The sequence below is a fragment of the Ovis canadensis genome, chromosome 2, assembly GCF_042477335.2.
Source record: "Ovis canadensis isolate MfBH-ARS-UI-01 breed Bighorn chromosome 2, ARS-UI_OviCan_v2, whole genome shotgun sequence".
NCBI lineage: Eukaryota > Metazoa > Chordata > Mammalia > Artiodactyla > Bovidae > Ovis > Ovis canadensis.
The window spans coordinates 123,051,285-123,072,174 of NC_091246.1; the positions used below are offsets into that span (position 1 = coordinate 123,051,285).

The 20,890-nt window shown below is 42.6% G+C and overlaps 1 protein-coding gene across 2 annotated transcripts in view; it reads left to right on the forward strand.

Moving 5' to 3' along the window:
• The window catches only part of WDR33 (WD repeat domain 33), a 113,241-nt gene that overhangs the window by 88,866 nt on the left and 3,485 nt on the right, over nt 1-20,890 (forward strand). The window contains exons 8-20 of one of the 2 annotated variants that reach the window (XM_069576863.1): nt 4,626-4,752; nt 5,838-5,992; nt 6,081-6,159; nt 6,581-6,691; nt 7,033-7,127; nt 7,329-7,415; nt 7,645-7,784; nt 8,431-8,583; nt 9,209-10,297; nt 13,048-13,156; nt 16,020-16,458; nt 20,484-20,647; nt 20,751-20,843. In XM_069576863.1, the coding sequence (XP_069432964.1) occupies nt 4,626-4,752; nt 5,838-5,992; nt 6,081-6,159; nt 6,581-6,691; nt 7,033-7,127; nt 7,329-7,415; nt 7,645-7,784; nt 8,431-8,583; nt 9,209-10,297; nt 13,048-13,156; nt 16,020-16,458; nt 20,484-20,647; nt 20,751-20,843 (2,841 nt within the window). The remainder of the gene's footprint in view (nt 1-4,625; nt 4,753-5,837; nt 5,993-6,080; nt 6,160-6,580; nt 6,692-7,032; nt 7,128-7,328; nt 7,416-7,644; nt 7,785-8,430; nt 8,584-9,208; nt 10,298-13,047; nt 13,157-16,019; nt 16,459-20,483; nt 20,648-20,750; nt 20,844-20,890) is intronic. The other variant, XM_069576864.1, reaches the window with a different exon arrangement.

A 20,890-nucleotide genomic window follows, 5' to 3' on the forward strand; every position in this document is an offset into this window, starting at 1 on the left:
ACAGTTCTATGAATTTTAACAAATATATGCATGATAATCAAGATACATAACATTTTTGTCCCTCCAAAAAGTTCCTTCCCACTGCTTCATTTTTGTAACCACCACCATAATTAAGTTATAAAGTCTATCACTCCAAAACATTTCCTCTTTCAGTTCCAACCTCAATTTTAATAGCTGTATTGTATTCAATTATATTGATGTACCTAAATTTTTCTAAATAGCCCCTTATTGATATAGATTGTTTCCAGTTTTAGAATTCAAATAAGGTCCAATAAATACCTTTAAATATAAATCTTGGTGTGCTTTTTACAGCTGCAATCATATGGTAGATTCTGACCAGAGGGATTACAGAATTAAAGGCTGTAAGCATATAACATTTTGATCGGGCCGAAAGCCCCCGGAAGGTTGTCCTAATTTCCTTTTCAACCAGTTGTGTATAAAATGTCTATAACTCATTAACAGAATCCGCCTGCCAGTGCAGGAGACATGGGTTCGACCCCTGGGTGAGGAAGATCCCTTGGAGAAGGAGATGGCAACTCACTCGTATTCTTCCCTGGGAAGTGCCATGGACAGAGGAGCCTGGAGAGCTAGTCCATGGGATTGCAAAAGAATCGAACGCAACTTCGTGACTGAACAACTGTCTTAACACTGTGTCACCAAAATTAATTTTTGCCAATTTGATGGATAAGATATTACCTAGCAAAGTAGCTTGCATTTTTTCCTCATTTTTAGAGCACATCAGAAAGTTCATACACACAGTATCTACCCATGTTATTTACGACTAAACCCACAATATTTTAGGAAACGTGGATAGAAAAATCTTACCTCTATTCTCACAGTTTCTGTAATTTTCCTTTCCTGCTTATCTGTGTGCACATTTGTGTAATTATGTGCATTTCCACAATCGTCCTTACGGCACATGCATGGTTTGTGCATGTACTGTGTGCTTTTTAAAAGTCCACTGTATTTCATGAGCATTTTTCTTTGTTCCCAGAAGCTTCATTGCAGTAGCTGTGTGTTTCTTCTGTTTTGGACTGTGGCACAGTTGATTCAGTCATTCCACTTCTAAACTGTTTTATACTTTTTTACTATTATGAACAAGGCTTCGAATACCATGCTTTGAAAATAAGTTTTAAAAATCTTTAAAATTGTTTTCTTAGGATAAATTTCTACTTGTTTGATTCTTCTGGATCTAAATGTGTCATATTGACAGGAGAGGGTAGAATTTCATCATTTGAAGTAGTTTTTGTCTCTTCATTGGGAATTCAGTAACTTGTTTTCCTGGGGAAGGCATTAGTTGCATATTAGTTTCCTTCTATGCCCGCTCAATCTATTTATTTTCTTCTTTTTCTTGAAAAATTATGAAAATGATTTATGCTACTTGTAAAGATTTCAGAAAGGTAATCAATCCATTAAGTAAATTAAATTTTTAACTGAAGTTTTTTCTCTGAAGATCATTTGTTTTCAGTATTTTAAAGTTACCAAATGAGTCGCAGTGAGCTGTCCTTGCCCTTGCCCTCTCCGTGCCCAGCTCTCACTCTTGTGGCAGTCAATATTGCCACATTCTTGCACGTCCTTTCAGACACGTCGTCTGCATTCGTGAGCAGATGCACGTGTCCTCTGTGTGTGTGTGTGCGTCTCTCTCTGTTTAAGCCACAAAGGTTAGCAAGCTACACGTACTTTTTGTAAATTCTTAGATTATTTGTATTTATTTTTTTAAGTAGATAATATATGTACGTTTTTCAAAGATAAAATAATGTAAAGATTTGCATAGTCCCACTTGTATTCCGGTACCCTGTCTGAAATGTACCATCCTTTGGTGAGTCTTTATGCATAGAAAAGGAAATATTCGATAGGAGGGTACATATTTTTGTTTTCCTCTGTAACTCTCAAACTGACCTTTCACGTGTAATAAGGCAGTAGGGAATAGATGACGAGCAGTGGCTCGGGGGCCAGCTTGCTGAATTCATATATCTGCTCTGCCACATATCAAGTGTATAATTCTGGGCAAGTTAGTTAGCCTATCTGTGCTTTGTAATCAGATGTGAAATTATGGCTCAGTATACGTACTCAGCTTAGAGTAGTACACATGAGTATATGTGTTTGCTAGTGGTATTATTTTTATTATTAGGGACAGTGGCCAATAAAATAATATTCAAGACTCAATCCAGATCAATTTAACTTCGGGGAGCCTGGTAGGCTGCCGTCTATGGGGTTGCACAGAGTTGGACACGACTGAAGTGACTTAGTAGCAGCAGCAGCAGTGATATATATATGAATATGGTGGCTCAGACGGTAAAGCGTCTGCATACAATGCGGGAGACCCGGGTTCAATCCCTGGGTCGGGAAGATCTCCTGGAGAAGGAAATGGTAACCCAATCCAGTATTCTTTCCTGGAAAATCCACGGAACGAGAAGCCTGATAGGCTACAGGCCATGGGGTTGCAGAGGGTCGGACATGCCTGAGCGACTTCACTTTCACTTTCTTTTCAAGTTCATTTAACAAAAAGGGATAATGGGATTTCTCACTTGTTTGAATTCTATTTAAATATTTTAGAAAACTTCCAAAAACAAAAGTAAAGCAACTAAAATATACTTTGTTGTTCCTTTTTTATGGGTTGATAGGGTTTTTTTGGGGGGGTTGTTTTTGCACATATGTTTTTAAACAGATACACTTACTTTATGTAGTAAAAGTGTCTCAGAGAAAGTGAGGTAGAGGTGACTGCTGAGAATATGAACTTTTTTTGCATAGTGTATCACATTAAAAAAAATACTTTCTCGTGCTTTCTACTCAAATTTGGTAAAAATACATGTCTATATAATATATAATTTTAGGTGATAGTGACCCATAAAGTTTTAAAATTCTATAGCCATATGTTTTAAGGATAAAATTATTAATGACATTTAAAGTTCTTAAGGCAAACAAGGGGCTGGGAGCTTGATTTATATTTCTATCCAATTTTTCCATCCTCAGTTCTTAATAAAAAAAATTAAGGGAACAACAAAACCTCTTTCCCCTTTCCCTTTGTTGGTTACAAAATAATATATATTTATTATAGGAAATATAAAAGCAGAAGGCAGAGAAATAATTACCTTGAAATTACTGTTCAGTTTAATATTGTAACAGCTTGGTATCTAGGCGTCTTGCCTTTTTTCTGTATGTAGCTGTGCACACAGTCCCTCATGTTATTAATTTGTTTGCCTTCTACCGTGATGGCATCAGGAACGCTATACACAGTTTTTTAAAAAATAAACTTAGTATCATGATCATTTTAATCATGCTGTTATCTATGAAATCATTTATAATAGATGTATCATATTCCATTGAGCACATATGCCATACTGAAATTTAATTTGTAGTATATTTTCTACTCAAGAGCATTTAAAAATAAACGATATCAGTAAATATCCTCACAAATCAAATTTTATGGACACACATTATATCCTTATGATCATTTCTGAGACATGGAGTTATTGGGTTGTAGGACAGACTCTTTTTTTTTTCATGCTTTTTCATACACATTGCCAAACTGCTCTCCAGATAGTTGGCGTCTTCCGAGTGCTTACTAGCACAGGGATGGTCTCTAGTTAAGTCCTTGCCTATTTGAGATGTGAATTCCCTTTCTGCATGGTGCATGTTCACTCTCCAGTGCCTCTAGAACCATCTCTTCTTCCTTCCTTCCCGATTTTTCTGTTCTTCTGTATCCTTCCTCCTTCCCACTTCATAGAAGCTGGATTTGATCCAGGTTAGAGATGGAGCTATTTCAAATGCTATTTACCTTTCTCCACTTGCTTCTTAGTGCATTTGCTATATAAAATACTCTTGAGGCTCTTCTTGTATAGCAACCAAGTTTTCGAAAATCATGCTCTTTTTTTTTTCAGTTTTGTAAATTCTGTTTTTTGCTTTAGTGATTTTTAGTAAGCTTAGTCTGTTACGCGTGTGAAGTAACCACAGTGGTTAAGAGAAATACAATCCCTAATCCAGGAGACTGGGTTCAGGTTTCAGCTCCTGTTCTTGTTGAGGAGAACAGCTTTCCTCAGGATTTTGTGAGGATTTAAAGAGGTGATACTTGTAAGTGCTTCATACACTGCCTATCATACAGTGAGCACTTGATTGTCTAGCTTTTATTATCATCTCATCTGACATAAGTGTGAGTGAAGCAGGGATGATTTTTCTCATTCCATATTTCACGAAATGGTATCAGAGAGATGGAATGCTTTTCTTATTGTCACGTCTAGAAAGTGATGTCTGGATTTATAACTTTCAATCTGTAGGGTCTACTGCAAAGTAGGAAAGCTAAAGTGAACAAGAGTTGTTTCTAATACTTAGGATAATACATAGAAGATCATGAAAAGTTTGAAAAGCTTTACATACAGGGGCCTGAGAGGTAAAGCTTCCACAAAGTCTTGACTGGCCTATCAGCAAGTAGGTGAGAATAGATCTAGAGGAGAAATGGTTCCTGTGCATTGTGGCATAGAAGGGGAGGTTGCATTTTAAAGTTTAAGAAGACTAAGCACTAGGATCAAGACGTTTAATAGATTTCTCTACTTTGGTTTAAATGAGAATGGAGTCCTGTTTTAAATATCTGTGCTGATTAGGTTTTTATCTTAACTTGTTTCCGACAGGGCACGGTGCTGATGTGAAGTGTGTAGACTGGCATCCAACAAAAGGGTTAGTTGTTTCAGGAAGTAAAGATAGTCAACAGCCAATCAAGTTCTGGGATCCCAAGACTGGGCAGAGTCTTGCAACACTGTAAGTGATAGGAACCCCACCTTGATCCTTCAAAAAAGGGGAGCATAGCTGACTGAATTATTAACTATTAGCCTTCTTTCCTCTCAGGTATTCCTGAAAAAGTAGTGTAGACAGTAGATGGACTCTTATGTATAGGCCTTTTGTTTATTAAATGTGGTTTCTCTCTAAATTCCTCAGCAAGTGAGGCTTGATGTAAATCTAATTTGGGTATCGGGGGGTGAGGGGTAGGGAGGAGGTGGTTATTGCTACCACTCTAGATTACTCATAACATTGGTGCACTTGGCACTGTATGGAGCTGGTATGTGTGCCATGTGTTAGCCAGCCCACCTTTCTCCTTCTCCCTACAGCTCCGCAGAGAGAGGTTTCCCTCTGTTTTTAAATCAGTTCTCTTTTTTTTTGTCTGAGGTGTTTAGTTACAATGCAGCCACATTGTAAAATTTTCTCTTTGACTCATCTGTGAATATTCACAGTTCATTTAATATGTTGCTGATTTTTTTTTTCTGACTAAGCAGCTGTCTCCTAGTCCCTCTGATTGAGAACTGAGCCATGTCCAGAGTGAGCTGGTTGGCAGCAAGGCTGCCTTGTTGCACAGCTCCAGTGGCCACAAGCAAATAGAACACCTTGTTAATGGTGCTCCTAGGAGACGTGTGTTGTCCTGGCCTCAGTAGTTGCAGAGTCTTTAGTTCAAATTAACCCTCAAACTGTCTCAAGGTTCTTTTTAAATGTTTGACTTAATAAGAGCAGTTTATCGAATTTATAAAATTTAATGAGCTTTATTGAATATTAATTGATGTGTCCAAGTGCTTTCCTTGCTTCACAGATAAAGTTTTCTACCCAGTTGAAGTTCTACTGCTGTTTTAAATTGGTCAGTAAAAACTGCTTAGATAATGGACATTATTTCTGTCTTTGACCTATTTCTTCCACGTATATTTTAACTGTAGTCCTGTAATGTCACATGCGTTATTACTTCTAGGCCAAACTTCTTGCCATCTTGACTACCATGTGCTTTTCAAGAAAAATGACCATTGGTTTACACTTGTTTTGAATTCTGACCAAGGATTATTTTCTTGGTACTTTGTTTCTAGTCATGCCCATAAAAACACAGTAATGGAAGTGAAATTAAATCTCAATGGCAACTGGCTACTCACAGCATCACGTGACCACCTCTGTAAACTTTTCGACATCCGAAATCTGAAAGAAGAGCTTCAAGTCTTCCGAGGTCATAAGAAAGAAGCTACAGGTCAGTGGCTATGATATGCTTCTCATTCCATTACTGTAGAATTCTGACATCCTAATAATTTTGTCTTTCTCTATGTTCTTGTTTACAGCTGTGGCCTGGCATCCTGTTCATGAAGGACTTTTTGCCAGTGGAGGGTCTGATGGCTCTTTGTTATTTTGGCATGTTGGGTATGTGGCACTCACTACGTAAAGAAGTTGTAAGTTTTATGAAGACTGCACCCAAAAGTGAAAAAAATGAGAGTGTGGTGTATTTTTTTCTGAATGTTCATATGTCCTGTATCTGTAAACCCCGTTTGGAATAGAAAACATAGCACCTCTCTTTCTGGCTGTGGAAGTCATAAAGGGAGAGGAAGACCAACTTCCTTGTTTCCTGTGATAAGGTAATTTCTAAGGCATTTCCCCTCTGAGCTGCTCTTTGGAAAGATGTTACTGATCACAACTTGGTACCTCTGAAACATGTGGAATTGACCAGATTCAAAGTTACCAAGTTTGGTAGCTTTGTATTACTCTAAAAGAAAGTACCTTCTTTGGCGAAGGAGAAACTGAATAACTTTTGTGAAAAAGACTGCTTTCTGTGGCGCCCTTACAGAGTAGAGAAAGAAGTGGGTGGAATGGAGATGGCCCATGAAGGAATGATCTGGAGTCTGGCTTGGCATCCCCTTGGACATATTCTCTGCTCAGGCTCAAATGACCATACTAGGTAAGCTTTACATCAAAAGTAACAAGGAATTGCTGTGTTTATGGAGCAGCTGGAGATAAATGCGTATTTAGTTCATTCATACATGAATGTATTTATTTATCTTCTAACTTACTTTTAACGACATGTTCGCAGTGGTTTATAAATACGTATATTACAAGGAGATTGAGTATTGAGTATGACTTTGTTATTTGAATCTTTCTACATTAAACATTTTTAGAATAAGGCATTTTAAAACTCTGTTGTTTTTGCCAGAAGACTACTTAGTACTACTGTTAAGTGCCCAGAGATACACTGAAACTCTGCTTCTCTCCTCCTCCCTCCAAATACTTTTATTTTGACAGCAAATTTTGGACCCGAAACCGACCAGGTGATAAAATGCGAGATCGATACAACCTCAACCTATTACCTGGAATGTCTGAAGATGGAGTGGAATATGGTGAGGTTCTCGCATGTGTGTTCTTTGAAGTATGATATTCTGTAATAAAAGTGTTAAGTATTGAGAAGATTATGTAAAATGAATTTTAGTTTTATAGTTGATTGATTTATGAATGTCTAAGGATTTTTATAAAGTGTTAATTGTAATGGCCCACTACATTTATGAAATCGCTATTGACAATGGCCATATTCCTATTTATAGATGACCTTGAGCCTAACAGTCTGGCAGTAATTCCAGGGATGGGAATACCAGAACAACTAAAATTAGCTATGGAACAAGAACAGATGGGTAAGAGAAGTTGTACCTATAAATTTAACTTTTTCTGTAATTTTACCTATTTCCTGTAATTGTGACATTGTTATTTTGAAAATGTCAAAATGATGTATGTTGAGAAACATTGATAAAAGTGATATAAACTGTATAATATTTAGAATTTGTTCTTTCCAAAATACATTCACTGATGAAGTGGCCACTTTCTTTCATTTCCTTGGCTAACCGCTTCTCTTCTTGGTTGCAGGGAAAGATGAATCAAATGAAATTGAAATGACAATTCCAGGTTTAGATTGGGGAATGGAGGAGGTGATGCAGAAGGATCAGAAAAAAGTGCCTCAGAAGAAGGTTCCGTACGCAAAACCTATCCCTGCTCAGTTCCAGCAGGTGAGCAACTCCGAGGGCACCCTCATCCCCTCCCCGTGCCCTCCTCATGCGCTGGGGGACTGGTGAGTCTCCCTTGTATTATCTCATCTGCCAAAGGTATGTCTGTCTGTACTATAGACTTTCTGGAGCTTTCTTCACGTATTTCAGGCATTATTAGACATAGCCTCCATCTGCCGCTTTGCAGTTAGTGCTGAGTTTGTCATGAATCTTCTCTGGATATTCTTTCATTCTCACCCCCTTGTTATTATCCAAGCTATTGGAAGAAGAAAAGAGACTTGGAGTGGAAAGAGTATGTGGACCCTCTTCAACATGTTTATTTCTGTCTTCCTCTCTGTTTGTCCCTCACACAATGTGCAGAAGTGTACATGCCCTTTTGAAGAGGCGGGCAGGCTTTGCATCTTAATAGCTTGTGAAATCTTGCAGCTTTTTCAACTTGGCAGTTTCTACCTAGTAATGTGCTTTGCCTAACTCTATTCCTGTGTCACTAAGAATTAGAGAATTAGAGTTAGAAATGAAGATAATTCACCAGCTGCACGAACTTGTATTCACCAGGTTGGAATGAGCTAGTGATATTATAGAATGGTTTTTACATTCTGTTATAATTTACACACTTAGGATATACTTTAATGTTCTCTTCATTCCCAAGGCATGGATGCAAAATAAAGTTCCAATTCCTGCCCCAAACGAGGTATTGAATGACAGAAAAGAAGACATTAAATTGGAAGAGAAGAAAAAAACACAAGCAGAAATCGAACAAGAGATGGCCACGTTACAGTACACCAACCCACAACTTTTGGAGGTGTGTGACCCTTGAGGGAATTCAGGATGGTCTAAGAAAGTAGTGGTTAATGTTTTTTTTTTTATTGATCTGCTCTTGAGGAGAAGGAAAGGAACTCTTACATGGGTCAGAAGAGCAGTAATTGCTACATTAGGAAGCTAGTTTCTAGCAGAATCCTGTTTCTAAGACTGTTAAAACCAGACCAGTCAAGCAATGAGTAGACCTCAGTTGAACATACATTTTTAATAGACAAGGTAAAACCAACAGTTTTAATTTGGAGTCACATATTTATCCGTAGATGAAAAGAATTTTCTGTTAGCTTTAGAGCAGGTGGTTTGTTCTTATTTTTCCTACCTTGGCAGCTACTTAGAATGATAAAACACTAGTAAACTGCTGGGCTTTCCGTGATCAAGATGGATATAAATAGTCCTGGCTGCTGTTTCCCAGCACCTGGAAAGAAGCATTTTAGAGTCTGGAAGCCAGAGTACCTTCAGAACATCTGAATATCATATGGATTCTAGTTATTGTTGGGGTATTAAGAGGTCAATCAATAATGTCTTATGTTTGTTTTGAGATTCCCCAAACAAAATAAGTGATAGTAATAATGTCATATTTATTAGCATGCCTTTTCTCTCTTTCTTTCTAGCAACTTAAAATTGAAAGACTTGCACAGAAACAGGCTGAGCAGATTCAGCCTCCTCCTTCATCTGGCACCCCTCTCCTGGGACCCCAGCCCTTTCCAGGACAAGGTCCAATGTCTCAGATTCCTCAAGGTTTTCAACAGCCTCATCCATCTCAGCAGCTGTCAATGAACATGGCTCAAATGGGGCCTCCAGGTCCACAGGGACAGTTTAGACCCCCTGGACCACAGGGACAAATGGGACCACAAGGCCCTCCACTGCATCAGGGAGGTGGGGGGCCGCAAGGATTCATGGGACCACAAGGGCCCCAGGGACCGCCCCAGGGGTTGCCAAGGCCTCAGGACATGCATGGGCCCCAGGGAATACAAAGGCATCCTGGACCTCATGGCCCTCTGGGACCTCAAGGACCACCTGGACCCCAGGGTAATGCTGGTCCTCAGGGTCATATGGGTCCTCAGGGCCCACCTGGCCCACAAGGTCACATAGGCCCCCAAGGCCCACCTGGTCCCCAGGGTCACTTGGGCCCTCAGGGACCTCCTGGTACTCAAGGTATGCAGGGACCACCTGGTCCCAGAGGAATGCAAGGACCTCCCCATCCTCACGGGATGCAAGGCGGGCCAGGGTCTCAAGGGATCCAAGGTCCTGTGTCTCAGGGACCTCTGATGGGATTGAATCCAAGAGGAATGCAGGGTCCTCCAGGTCCCCGAGAGAACCAGGGTCCTGCTCCCCAAGGGATGATGCTGGGTCACCCACCTCAAGAGATGAGAGGACCTCATCCTCCAAGTGGACTGCTGGGACATGGCCCTCAGGAGATGCGAGGTCCTCAGGAGATGCGAGGCATGCAGGGCCCTCCACCCCAAGGATCGATGCTGGGCCCTCCCCAGGAATTGAGGGGGCCTCCAGGCTCACAAGGTCAGCAGGGGCCGCCCCAGGGCTCTTTGGGACCTCCACCCCAGGGTGGCATGCAAGGGCCCCCTGGACCTCAGGGACAGCAGAACCCGGCAAGAGGGCCACATCCATCTCAAGGGCCAGTACCCTTCCAGCAGCAGAAAACAGCTCTGCTAGGTGACGGGCCCCGGGCCCCCTTCAACCAGGTATTACTTATTTCCAACTTGTAGGCGTTACACTTTGGGAAAATATACTCCGCACTGAGGCGGCACTTCAAAATGCTGTGAAAGGAAGGAACAGCTGGTGTAGACATCTCAAGTAGCGACTGTGGCTTGAGAATAGCATCATGGCTGAAGAAAGAAATAAGAGTAATTAAGTAGATCATTAAATATATTGCAACAGAATCTTTACTCAGCCTCTTCCAGAAAAGATGGACGCCCGATTGAATACAGTTCGTATTTGTCCCAGGGCTCTAAAAGAGCTGTGGTGCTGAGGAGGGAGCATGAGGGCTCCAGGTCTATTCTGCTCCCTTTTCTGGGCCCTTGACTTCATAGGTGTTTCATGGGCTTCCAGACAACTGAGCCACTTGGTGATGTGCCTGCAGCTCTACTTCTAAGATGCTCTGGGATGTTCACCTCTTGAGGATACTGTAGACTGTGTCCTCACTATTTGCATTTCATTGACTACTTTTAGAGACACAAGTTCAGAATTGCATGTTTTCAAACGGTGACCCTTTGGATGAAACTCTATTCAAATTGTTTTTAGTTCACATATAAGAATATTTTCAAGAAGAAGTATTTTTGCAGAAATTTTCTTGGCCCTCTTTAGAGAATTCTGTTATTGTCAGCCAAGTTTTTTTAAACCCATGTGCTTAGCTGTGCTTGAGAGGTAGTGGAAGTTCAGTTTTCTTGGGCCAAATTACAGAAGAATGCATGGGCATGAGTGGATTGAACACTGTTTGGCTCTGTGGGGTTTTATGTTTTACTGAATTTCATAGTCTGAAAGAATTATTTGGGTAAGAACAACTTGGTTTGTGTCCTTGAAGTCAGTCATGGGCCAAAGTGAGTGAATGAACCACTGTTGATTCCCTGAGTCTGCACCTTTTGAAAAGCACTTGATTCCCGCGGAAGAGGGCCTGCTGTGGATGCTGTGTGTAAAACATACACCACCTCTGTGTGTCTGTAATGTGAAGGTGACCAGTGGATTCACCGAATTAAAAACTAGATCATGTTCCTCTTCGGCACATCTTCCAGAAGTTAAAAGTGGCATAGCAATGAAGAATTTGATGGCATTTGACTCTATTTCCAGAATTTATTGGGCACATTTCAGAACTTAGGATGTTTAATAAATCTAAGTTTACCATCCAGAACTGTCCTAAAACTTAAAAATATTTTATATTTTATTAATACAGTGTATATTTGTGTGTGTTTTTTATATTCAGTTCAGTTAAGTTGCTCAGTCGTGTCCGACTCTTTACGACCCCATGGACTGCAGCACACCAAGCCTCCCTGTCCATCACCAACTCCCGGAGTTTTTATATTATATTTATATTATAAATATTTATAATATTTACCTACCTAACCTTATGTTAGTGAATGAACAGTTTTCATTTTGTAGGCTAAAAATATGATGAACTTTAGCTATCACTTTGTGACTGAAATTATATAAACATGTCGGATTCCAGAGGACAGGTCTGTGGGAACAATTTAATGTTTTTATTGTATTGTATGGTAGAAGATTTTAGGCATGAAAAGCAAAATGGCTCTAAAATTTAATTTACCTGTAGAAATACTGGAGTGAAAATGGAGGATTAATACATTAGAGGGCATTTCACATCTCAGAAGTTGTCTGATGAAGAGCTTTGCTTACATTTCTTATGCTGTTATCTGACTTTCTTCACTTGGACCAGTCAGTTGCTTAAATCAATCACTCTAATTGGTTAAATTGGATGGAATTGCTTTCAAGTGTTAAGATAATAACATGGAAGATGTTAAAAAGAGCTGCCCTCCAGTAAAAGGCACAGGAAACAAAGGAGTGCGGGCGTTCCTGGTACTGAGTTCGTGGTGCAGAGCTGTGAATGAGCCCTGTCAGGGCTGCTCTTGTAGCTAGTTTGCAATGGGAAAGCAGTTTGGCTGTTGATGGTAGGTTCAGTCACTAATGCATTTTTTATATGAAGGAATGACTAGATGTGTATTTGATTATTTGTTTGTCAGGAGTCCAGATCCAAGATGACTGGACAGTGTGGGGATTCAGAATTTAGAAATGGCTAGGTAAAAATGCAGAATATTAGGACTAGGAACAAGCTAGGGTTGAGCTCTGGGGCTGCAGAGCAGGGCGGTTATGAGGATCAGAGCAGCAAGTACATGTCAGACAGAAGCTGTGAGAACCCGGAGCCCACGAGCCCACGAGCCAGCAGTGGGTGCTGGGCTCAGGGGAGTTAGACAGTGGAGAGAAGCAGTGAAAGGAGAGCAGTGAGTGAGCGCCTTGCTCAGCAGGGGCCCCTCCTACTCTCCTGCTCCTGAAAACCTGGTCATAACCTTTTGAGAGGATGAATTATTTTCTGTAGCTGGAAAGGGATCATGGATGCAAGAGCAGAGTTTACCTGTCCTGGAAGGTCTCCAGGTCTTTACTTTTGCCAGAAATTCCATCTCTGTGCAGAGTGTTGTTTTTATGTTATGATTTCTGACTTTTCCATTGAGGTTTTGGCTTGGGATTACAACTAAAGATCTAGCTTTAAATAAACCTATCAGCAGGTTTAAAATATGTGTTTCCTTTTATTATGGTCAGAGAAGTATCTTCTTTCCCCTGATATAAGGACAGTTCTGCTAGCTGTTTATGTATTGCTGGAAGATTTGCGGCAACCTAGTGTTTTTATCTTGTCACATTATGATAAAATTGCTGTTCATGAAGCATAAGCCTTTGATTTCACACCCCTGCTTTAAACACATCTTTTCAGGAAGGACAGAATGCAGGCCCCCCACCCCTGATACCAGGACTAGGGCAGCAGGGAGCACAAGGTCGCATCCCCCCTCTTAACCCTGGACAAGGACCTGGCCCTAACAAAGGTAAATATCTGCTCGGCTGAATAAGAGATTATATTCTACCTCCTTTGGGTAAATTTTTCAGTAGTTTTACTGGTAAGTAATTGACAGAATGTGATCATTTGAACCTCTAGGAAAAATAAGAGCATAGTCAGTTCAGGTCATAGCTTTGCCTTATGCTGTTTTCATCGACTTGCTTTGGTTAGCCTGAGCTGTCCAGAGGGCACCGCTCCTCACTACCAGAGGCGGGCGGTGAAACCGCTTGGACAGCCACTGGGAGCAGGGCCTGTGCTGCAAGCCAGCCTTGTCCTCCTGGGAATGGGAGTGGTTCCTGTGTTAATCCGATGCAAGTGTATCTTTTTACCATGCCAGAAAACTGACCTGTTTCTGAATTTTTGATGGGATAAAGAATTCAGACGTTCTAGCCGTGTTTCTAATACCGCCCCCTACCTCCCCCTCAAATTGTATCGTACAGAGTTTCCTGGTTGCATTGTTCTGTACCCTTTGAAAGGAAGAAAGCTGTGTTCCAGTGTGTTGTGTCTCAGGTTGCGGATACTATGAGAAGCACAGAGTTAAGAACTGTCAGTGCAGGCTCTGTGGAAGTTAAGAATCAACCTTAAGTATCAAGAGGGGGCACGTGCAGGAGCCACCGGCTTGTTTGGTGTTCAGCTCTCCCAGGAGTGTGGGAAGAGCAGGAGTGCAGTGGGGAGGGGCGGCGGCTGGAGGCAGTTAAAGGGTGGGGCTGGGAGGGACGTGGATGGATGGAGTTCAGTGTGCCTTTTCATGGAGGAACACACCAGAGAATCATGAATATCGTGGAGGCATCACTGCAGAGAACGAGACCCCTTTTCAGGTGTAATTGGCTAAGCCCACAGCACCTTTTAGTACATGTGAGGGTTCTGCCCCCATTTGATCAGGTTAGGCAAGGTCCTTGTCAGCATATTCAGCGTGGGACTTTGGGAATTTAAAGCTTAGTTGTGAATTTATGCGAGTTGTTAGAAATAGGAAGGTAGAGGTAAAAGAATTAGGAGAATGTTTTTTTTAGTCTTACCATGTGGAAGTGGTGACCACCAGGGAAAAAGAAAGCATCAAGAGCCAATCTCTGGATCTGGGGACCCTGAGAAAAGAAGTCTGTTACCCACAAGGTACAGCCATCAGCACACTGAGAGCCTGCCTCTCTCCCTCTCCCCTACCTGTGTCTGTCTCCACCTACTTCCCTTTCCTCCTTGTTCTTCCCCTTTTCTCTTCACTCCCCTCCAACCCCCGCCCCACTCCCTCTTCCTCCTCTCTTTCTCCTCCCAGGGACCAAAGGGAGAAGGGGGAGCCGAGAAAGTGGCCCTGCCATCCCCTACTGGATTAACCAGCGCTGCCGCCCCGTCACCGGCGGCCACATCCCTTCTAATTTGTAGTGGTGGGTTTCTTTCCTTGGAGCAGCCAGGGTACTTTTAAGCAGGTAGAGGTAATGGGAGGATTGTTATTCATGGGTAAGTCCAAATGGAATGTGTTCAGCTTCCTCAGGTCAAAGGTCTGCAGTGTCTGAGGTCATACCACTCTGAAGTACCTGAAATCAGAGAATGAGCCATTAGCTGCAGGATCACACTGGGAAGTGAGGGGCTGTTTACCAGGAAGACGTGAGCCTTGAGGTATTTGAACAAAAAGGCAGCTTAGAAGACACTTTTCCTCAGCATAGGAGGACTGGCTTAATGGAAGGAAAGAAGGCAGAGGGGATGCAGAAAGCTAAAGAGAGGAGACTTGTCTAACGGTGTTTTTAGAAGAAAAACACTTCTCATGGTGTGTTTTTATACTGAAATTTCCAAGTTTTTTACCCATGTTGAATGATGAGGAATTGAAATGGCTAAGAGAAATGAATAAAAATGAAAGAGGAAGGTTTTGGGAGGGTAAGGACTATGACTGACTGTGACGTAAGGAAAGGAAGTTTGTCTTTATTGCTGGGAAAAGTGCAGGGGTGACATTTTTAGAAGTTAGAAGCAACGGTGTCCCTTTTGCTGTGTACCTTAAATATTTGATTTAAATTGTATGTTGACAGAAAAGAGAGGTACATTTACAGTGGGCTGTGGTCATCATTATTCAGTAGCCAGGAAAACAAACCCCTTTACAGTTAGGAGATAAACTAAGTGTAATTGGTCTCTTTGCATTTTTATTCAGTAACTATACAGCATATATTAAAATATTTATTTAAAAAATCTTTAATTTCCAAACACTGTCTGTGAAGAATGGTGATGATACTGTAGATGAAGAATGCATTAAAAGTGTTTATATAAACCCTGAAACTGAAGTACAGCAGGGCTGTTTGGTCACCCAGCAGGTATTAGAGAGGCCCATGCCTCCACACATGCTACAGAGGATTTTGTTAAGAGTCAAAGCATCAGTAAACAAATCAAGTTAGATGGACTAGGAGTTACAGGAAAGACCGCAGGGCAGCGTGGGCCCAGGGGCCCTGTGGTGGGCTTTGCAGGCTGTCACAAGCGCAGAGACGAATTCCGGCTACTTGGCGTCCTGGCCGACCTTCAGCATGAGTTCCCTGGAGTTGTGGAGCAGTGGGCCCAGCAACACTCTGAAGGAATGGGGGCAGGAGGGGAGCTTATCCTTACACCTGTGGTGTTCTTGTGTTCTAAATGAGCCTGCACTGCAGCTGTTGAGTTGCTTAGCCAGTGAATTGATGAAGTTGAAATCTATACCCCCAAACCCTTGTTCTTTTCATTATATGATGCCTTAGAGACATTTGTCTCCTAAGTACGCTGGGAACCAAGGAGGGAAAACACTCTCAATAAAAGACTGCATTCTGAAATTTTAAGATGCTGAAAATCAGACCTGTGTTGACAGGACTCCTGGAAGACAAGGTAAACATCAGTTTTGTTTCCTTTAGGTGATTCGCGCGGCCCTCCAAACCATCACATGGGCCCAATGTCAGAGAGGCGGCACGAGCAGAGCAGCGGCCCTGAGCACGGTCCCGAGAGGGGGCCTTTCCGGGGCAGCCAGGACTGCAGGGGTCCCCCTGATAGGCGCGGCCCTCACCCCGAATTCCCTGACGACTTCAGCAGACCAGACGACTTCCACCCCGACAAGCGCTTTGGCCACCGGTTACGAGAATTTGAGGGGCGAGGAGGCCCTTTACCACAAGAAGAGAAGTGGAGGCGTGGGGGCCCTGGGCCTCCGTTCCCCCCTGACCACAGGGAGTTCAGTGAGGGGGATGCCCGGGGTGCAGCCCGGGGCCCCCCAGGGGCCTGGGAAGGCCGCAGACCTGGAGACGACCGCTTCCCCCGGGACCCTGAGGACCCGCGGTTCCGAGGGCGCAGAGAAGAAAGGTGGGCCAGACACTGTATGGGTCCATGTCCTCCTCCCTGGAGCTTCCCATCTGTTCTGTCCACATGGATCTCTTTCCTCCTTCACTGGGGGGAGAGTGCCCTCCCCTCTCTAGGTTTTGTGTTTAGACCTAATATAATATGTCTTTTCACGTCTATTTGGTTCTTTATTATCTCTGCAGTTTAGAAATCTTTTCCTTTTTGCTTATTTCTTGGTTCTTTTAATCAGATAGGTAGGCCTGTGTACTATAAAGTTTCTTGGATTTGAATAGAAATCTCCAGGTTCTCTTGGTTAGAATGATGAAATATGAGACAGAGATCTAGACAGAAAATAAAGGAATTATTGAGTAGATAGTTTTTGTGTAATTGCTTAAAGATCTTAACAAAACCCAATCAAGCTGAAGAATAATCTTGCTGTTCAAATAGGCTGAGGTCAGACTTGGACACTTGACTTGTTTGGGGTAAAAAAAAATGAATAGAGGAAGTAGGGAGTAAAAAACAATAATTGGTGAAATCTCAAGTGAGACTCAAAATAATCAGTGATAATAGTTGAGCATTTACTGTGTGCCAGATGTTAGTTCATTCAATTGCTGCAGTGAGTCGTGAGCTTAGGTGTTACTGTCGGCCTGTAGAGGTGAGGGATGCCACTGAGAGAGCAGTTGCTTGACTTTGGAAGGTTCCACGGATGGTACGTGTAAGAGCCGCTCCCGGTCTGGCCATCCAGCTGCAGAGCCGTGCTGTGCTGCCCAGCACCCCTGTCCTCCTGCCACAGTCGTCTCTCCCATGTCTTTTCTCATCACGCTGTTGTTGTTGCTAGTAGGTAATTGAGGTAAAGATTGGCAATCTCCATTCTCAGGGGCATGTTAGAAAAAAGTGGCTGATAACACGTCCAGGGAGGGGAAAATGGAGGGGTCAAGGGAAGCAGCTCTTGGAGGGGAATTTTTAATAAAAAGATTTAAGAGCTCACTAAATGATATCCAAGTATTCACTCTTTGAAGTGGCCTTTTATGTCTGCAGGAGCCCCATTTCCAGTGGCTTTGGCACCAACATAACTTTCACTGACTTCTTGAATCTCTGTGTCTGTGCCAAGTTTCAGAGTTTACTCTGTTTCAGTTTGTGTTCTATTTCATCTGTCAGTGAGAGACCCCCACCTAGACACTCGTGCTGTCCACAGTTTGTACTCCTCTTCTGACATGCCAGACGGGTCCTGCGCGTGTTGTGCTTGCTTTTTCCTTTGCCAGGAATACAGTCTCCTAGGTGTTTGCACTTGGATCTTTCCTCCTGTCCCTTTCCTCTGCTTTATGTTCCTCAGAGCACTTAGCAGTCCTCGACATGAAGTGATATATTTATCTGTGTATCACTTTTATCTCCCAGAAGCATGGCATATTCCTGAAGGGAGGTCCTCAGAGCCTAGCGCAGTAGTGGTGATGCCCTGTGGGTGCCCAGTGACTGTTGAATACATGAATCTGTTATAGAGGGAGATATATTTTAGAGGAGTCAGCTCATTAGCAGATAACTACTCAGCTAACACATAGGACTGAGGGGTTTCAACAACAGAAATTGATTTTTCTCACAGTCCTGGAGGCTAGAAGTCCCAGATCAAGGCCCAGCAGTGTAGGTTTCTGATGAGATTTTTCTTCCTGGCTTGCAGACAGGCACCGTCTCCCCTTGTCCTTGCATGATGGAAAGGGACTGAGCAAGCTCTTTGTGATATCTGTTCTTATTAGAGCATATATCCCATCATGAGGCCCCACCTGCAGAGCCTCATCTAACCTAAATAGCTCTCAGAGGTCCATTTCCAAAGTCACTTTGGGGGACGGAGCTTCAGCATGTGAATTTTGTGGAGGGGACAAAAACATTTAGTCCGTAACAGGAGCTATTTTCTAAGTAGGGCAGATGAGATTCCCTCTGTCCTTTGGTAGTCAGGGCAGTTGTATAATGGATGCCTGGACAAGGGAAGAGTCCTGCCCTGTGTGGGGACGCCTCCCTGAATCTGCCTCGGGGGAGGAGCGCCCTCTGCTGACACTCCTGCTCCACTTCTCTCCCTTTGTCAATTGCACCCCCACCCTAAGTGGTTAATTCCCAGCACCTGGAGCACCCCTCCTTGGCTTGCAGGAGCATGGCTCATTAAGTTACAGAACAGGTATTAAGAACGCACCTAGATAGCTGGGATGGTGGAGTGAAACAAGGAAAGCTCTTTTTACAGTAAAACAGCAAGTTACAGATGTGGACTTAGAAAATCACTTATTGTAGGCAACCAGTGTCATAATTAATTCAGGGAAGGATCCTCAGCGGATGCAGAAAGCCATCATATAAAAGGATTGTGGAGAATCAGTATATTTTCACACTGCCCAGGTATCACTCCACAGATTACTTAATTGCAAAGGAGAAAGAAGACCTTTACAACAATGAAATTTGGTTGCCATATCACTTTTACATTCTAAACAGTGAGACAGACTGGCATCACTGTGAAGGTCTAAGAAGTTTTACCAGAAACGTTTTACCTGAATCTAATTATGGGAAAATCAGGAGAATTCAAATTGTGGGATGTTATGTAAAACCCCTGTATGGACCCTTTAAAAATGTCAAGGTCTATTCCAATAAAAATGAAGAAGTCAAGGTCACAAAAGATAAAACACAAGACGGGGACTGTTCTAGATTAAAGCAGACCAAAGAGATGGGACCACTAAATAACAGTGTATGATTGAAAACTATAAAGATAGCCATAAAGGACATTTTGAGGACAGAGAAGTTAAAATTGGATTGTGTATTAAATACTATTCCATGTTATTTAGAATGATAGTAGTGTTGTTATGTAGGAGAAAGTCCTTAGAAGACATCTACTGAAGGATGAAGAGGTGAAGCATTATGTCACAGCTGGTTTTGAAAAGGCTTAGAAAGTGAATTAGTAAATAGATGGTGAAAAGACAAGGTTTGTGTGGCAGAATCTTAAGAACCGATTAATGAATTGTGGTGAAGAATGTATGGGCACTTGTTGCTCAGTATGAAATTTTTCAAAATGTTGGAGTATAAGATAAACAAATGGAAACTCAGGAAAAAGCAGAAGTCCTGGTGGGCCCTAAGCCCTTGCCCCTCTCTGCCCCTTTCTCCAGTTTCCGTGGCCTCTCTTGGTTGCTCATGCACCTTTCCTACCGGCGGGCCCCTCTTCCTGCTCCCTCACAGGCTTCTGCAGCTCTGGCACCCCTCATTAATGGCCCTGCTTCAGTAGCACTTCTGGCTCTCTTAGTTCCCCAGTTCCAGAATTCTTGAGAGGTGGTGAAATGGTCCACTAGCCCAGGCATGAGATTGTCAGCTTGCCAGTGGTGAGCCACCCACAAACCAGATGCCTTCCTGTCCATCAGGCGGGTGTGGGTGGGGCCGTTGGTGCAGGTTACGGCCCCATGCCTGCCCCTGAGTAGAGAGGTGGGCCAGGGCAGATGGCAGGACAGATGCCCCCAAACAAGTCAAGTACAGTGAGTAGGCATGATCTCTAATGATCTCTGTCCCTCCCCCTTTCTTTTCTGATTGTGTAAGTCATGTTTATATATAAAAATGTGAATGGTAAAATGAAGAATATTTGGGAGGCAGAGGTAAAGAGCCTGCACTGAGTGTCAAGACTGGCTGAGTTCAAATCCCAACACTTAACCATGTGACTTAACTTGTCTGAGTCCTGTGTAAATACTCATGGGTAGAATAGAGTCACTTTCATAAGGTGGTTGTGAGGATAAAACAAATGAAATAATCCACTGTAAAGCACTTGGCATGAGATAAGCACTTTAAAAATGCTCACTGTTATTCCTCAAAGCCTAAACGAAAATTAAAATAACCCCACATTCTAGTACATTTCCCTCTTGCCCGTTTTTACCTGCCATATTATAAAATGGGTACTTTAAAAAATACGTAATTTTGTTTTTTCTCTCAGTCAACATTGTATCATATTTCCTCACATAATTAGGCTTTTTTGAAACATGAACTTGGACCTACAAGGTATTCCATTAGCTGGATATCCTGGTTTTTTTTCCTAACAGCTTCCGAAGAGGAGCACCCCCAAGACATGAGGGCCGTGCTCCCCCCAGAGGAAGAGATGGCTTTCCTGGGCCTGAAGACTTTGGACCAGAGGAGAATTTTGATGCTTCTGATGAAACAGCCCGAGGAAGAGATCTCAGAGGTCGAGGTCGGGGTACCCCACGAGGTAAGCTGAGAACTGTGGGTCTGGGAAGGACAGGGATGAAGTTGGGTGGTTGTGAGCACACCTGGAATAGTCTGTGAGTGTGGTGTTTTGATTCATTGTGTAGGAGGAAGGAAGGGTTTGCTTCCCACTCCTGATGAGTTCCCTCGCTTTGAAGGAGGACGGAAACCAGACTCGTGGGATGGAAATAGAGAGCCAGGTAAGGCAGTAGAGCAGCTTGTGCCTTAGGGTCCTCTGACCGACAGT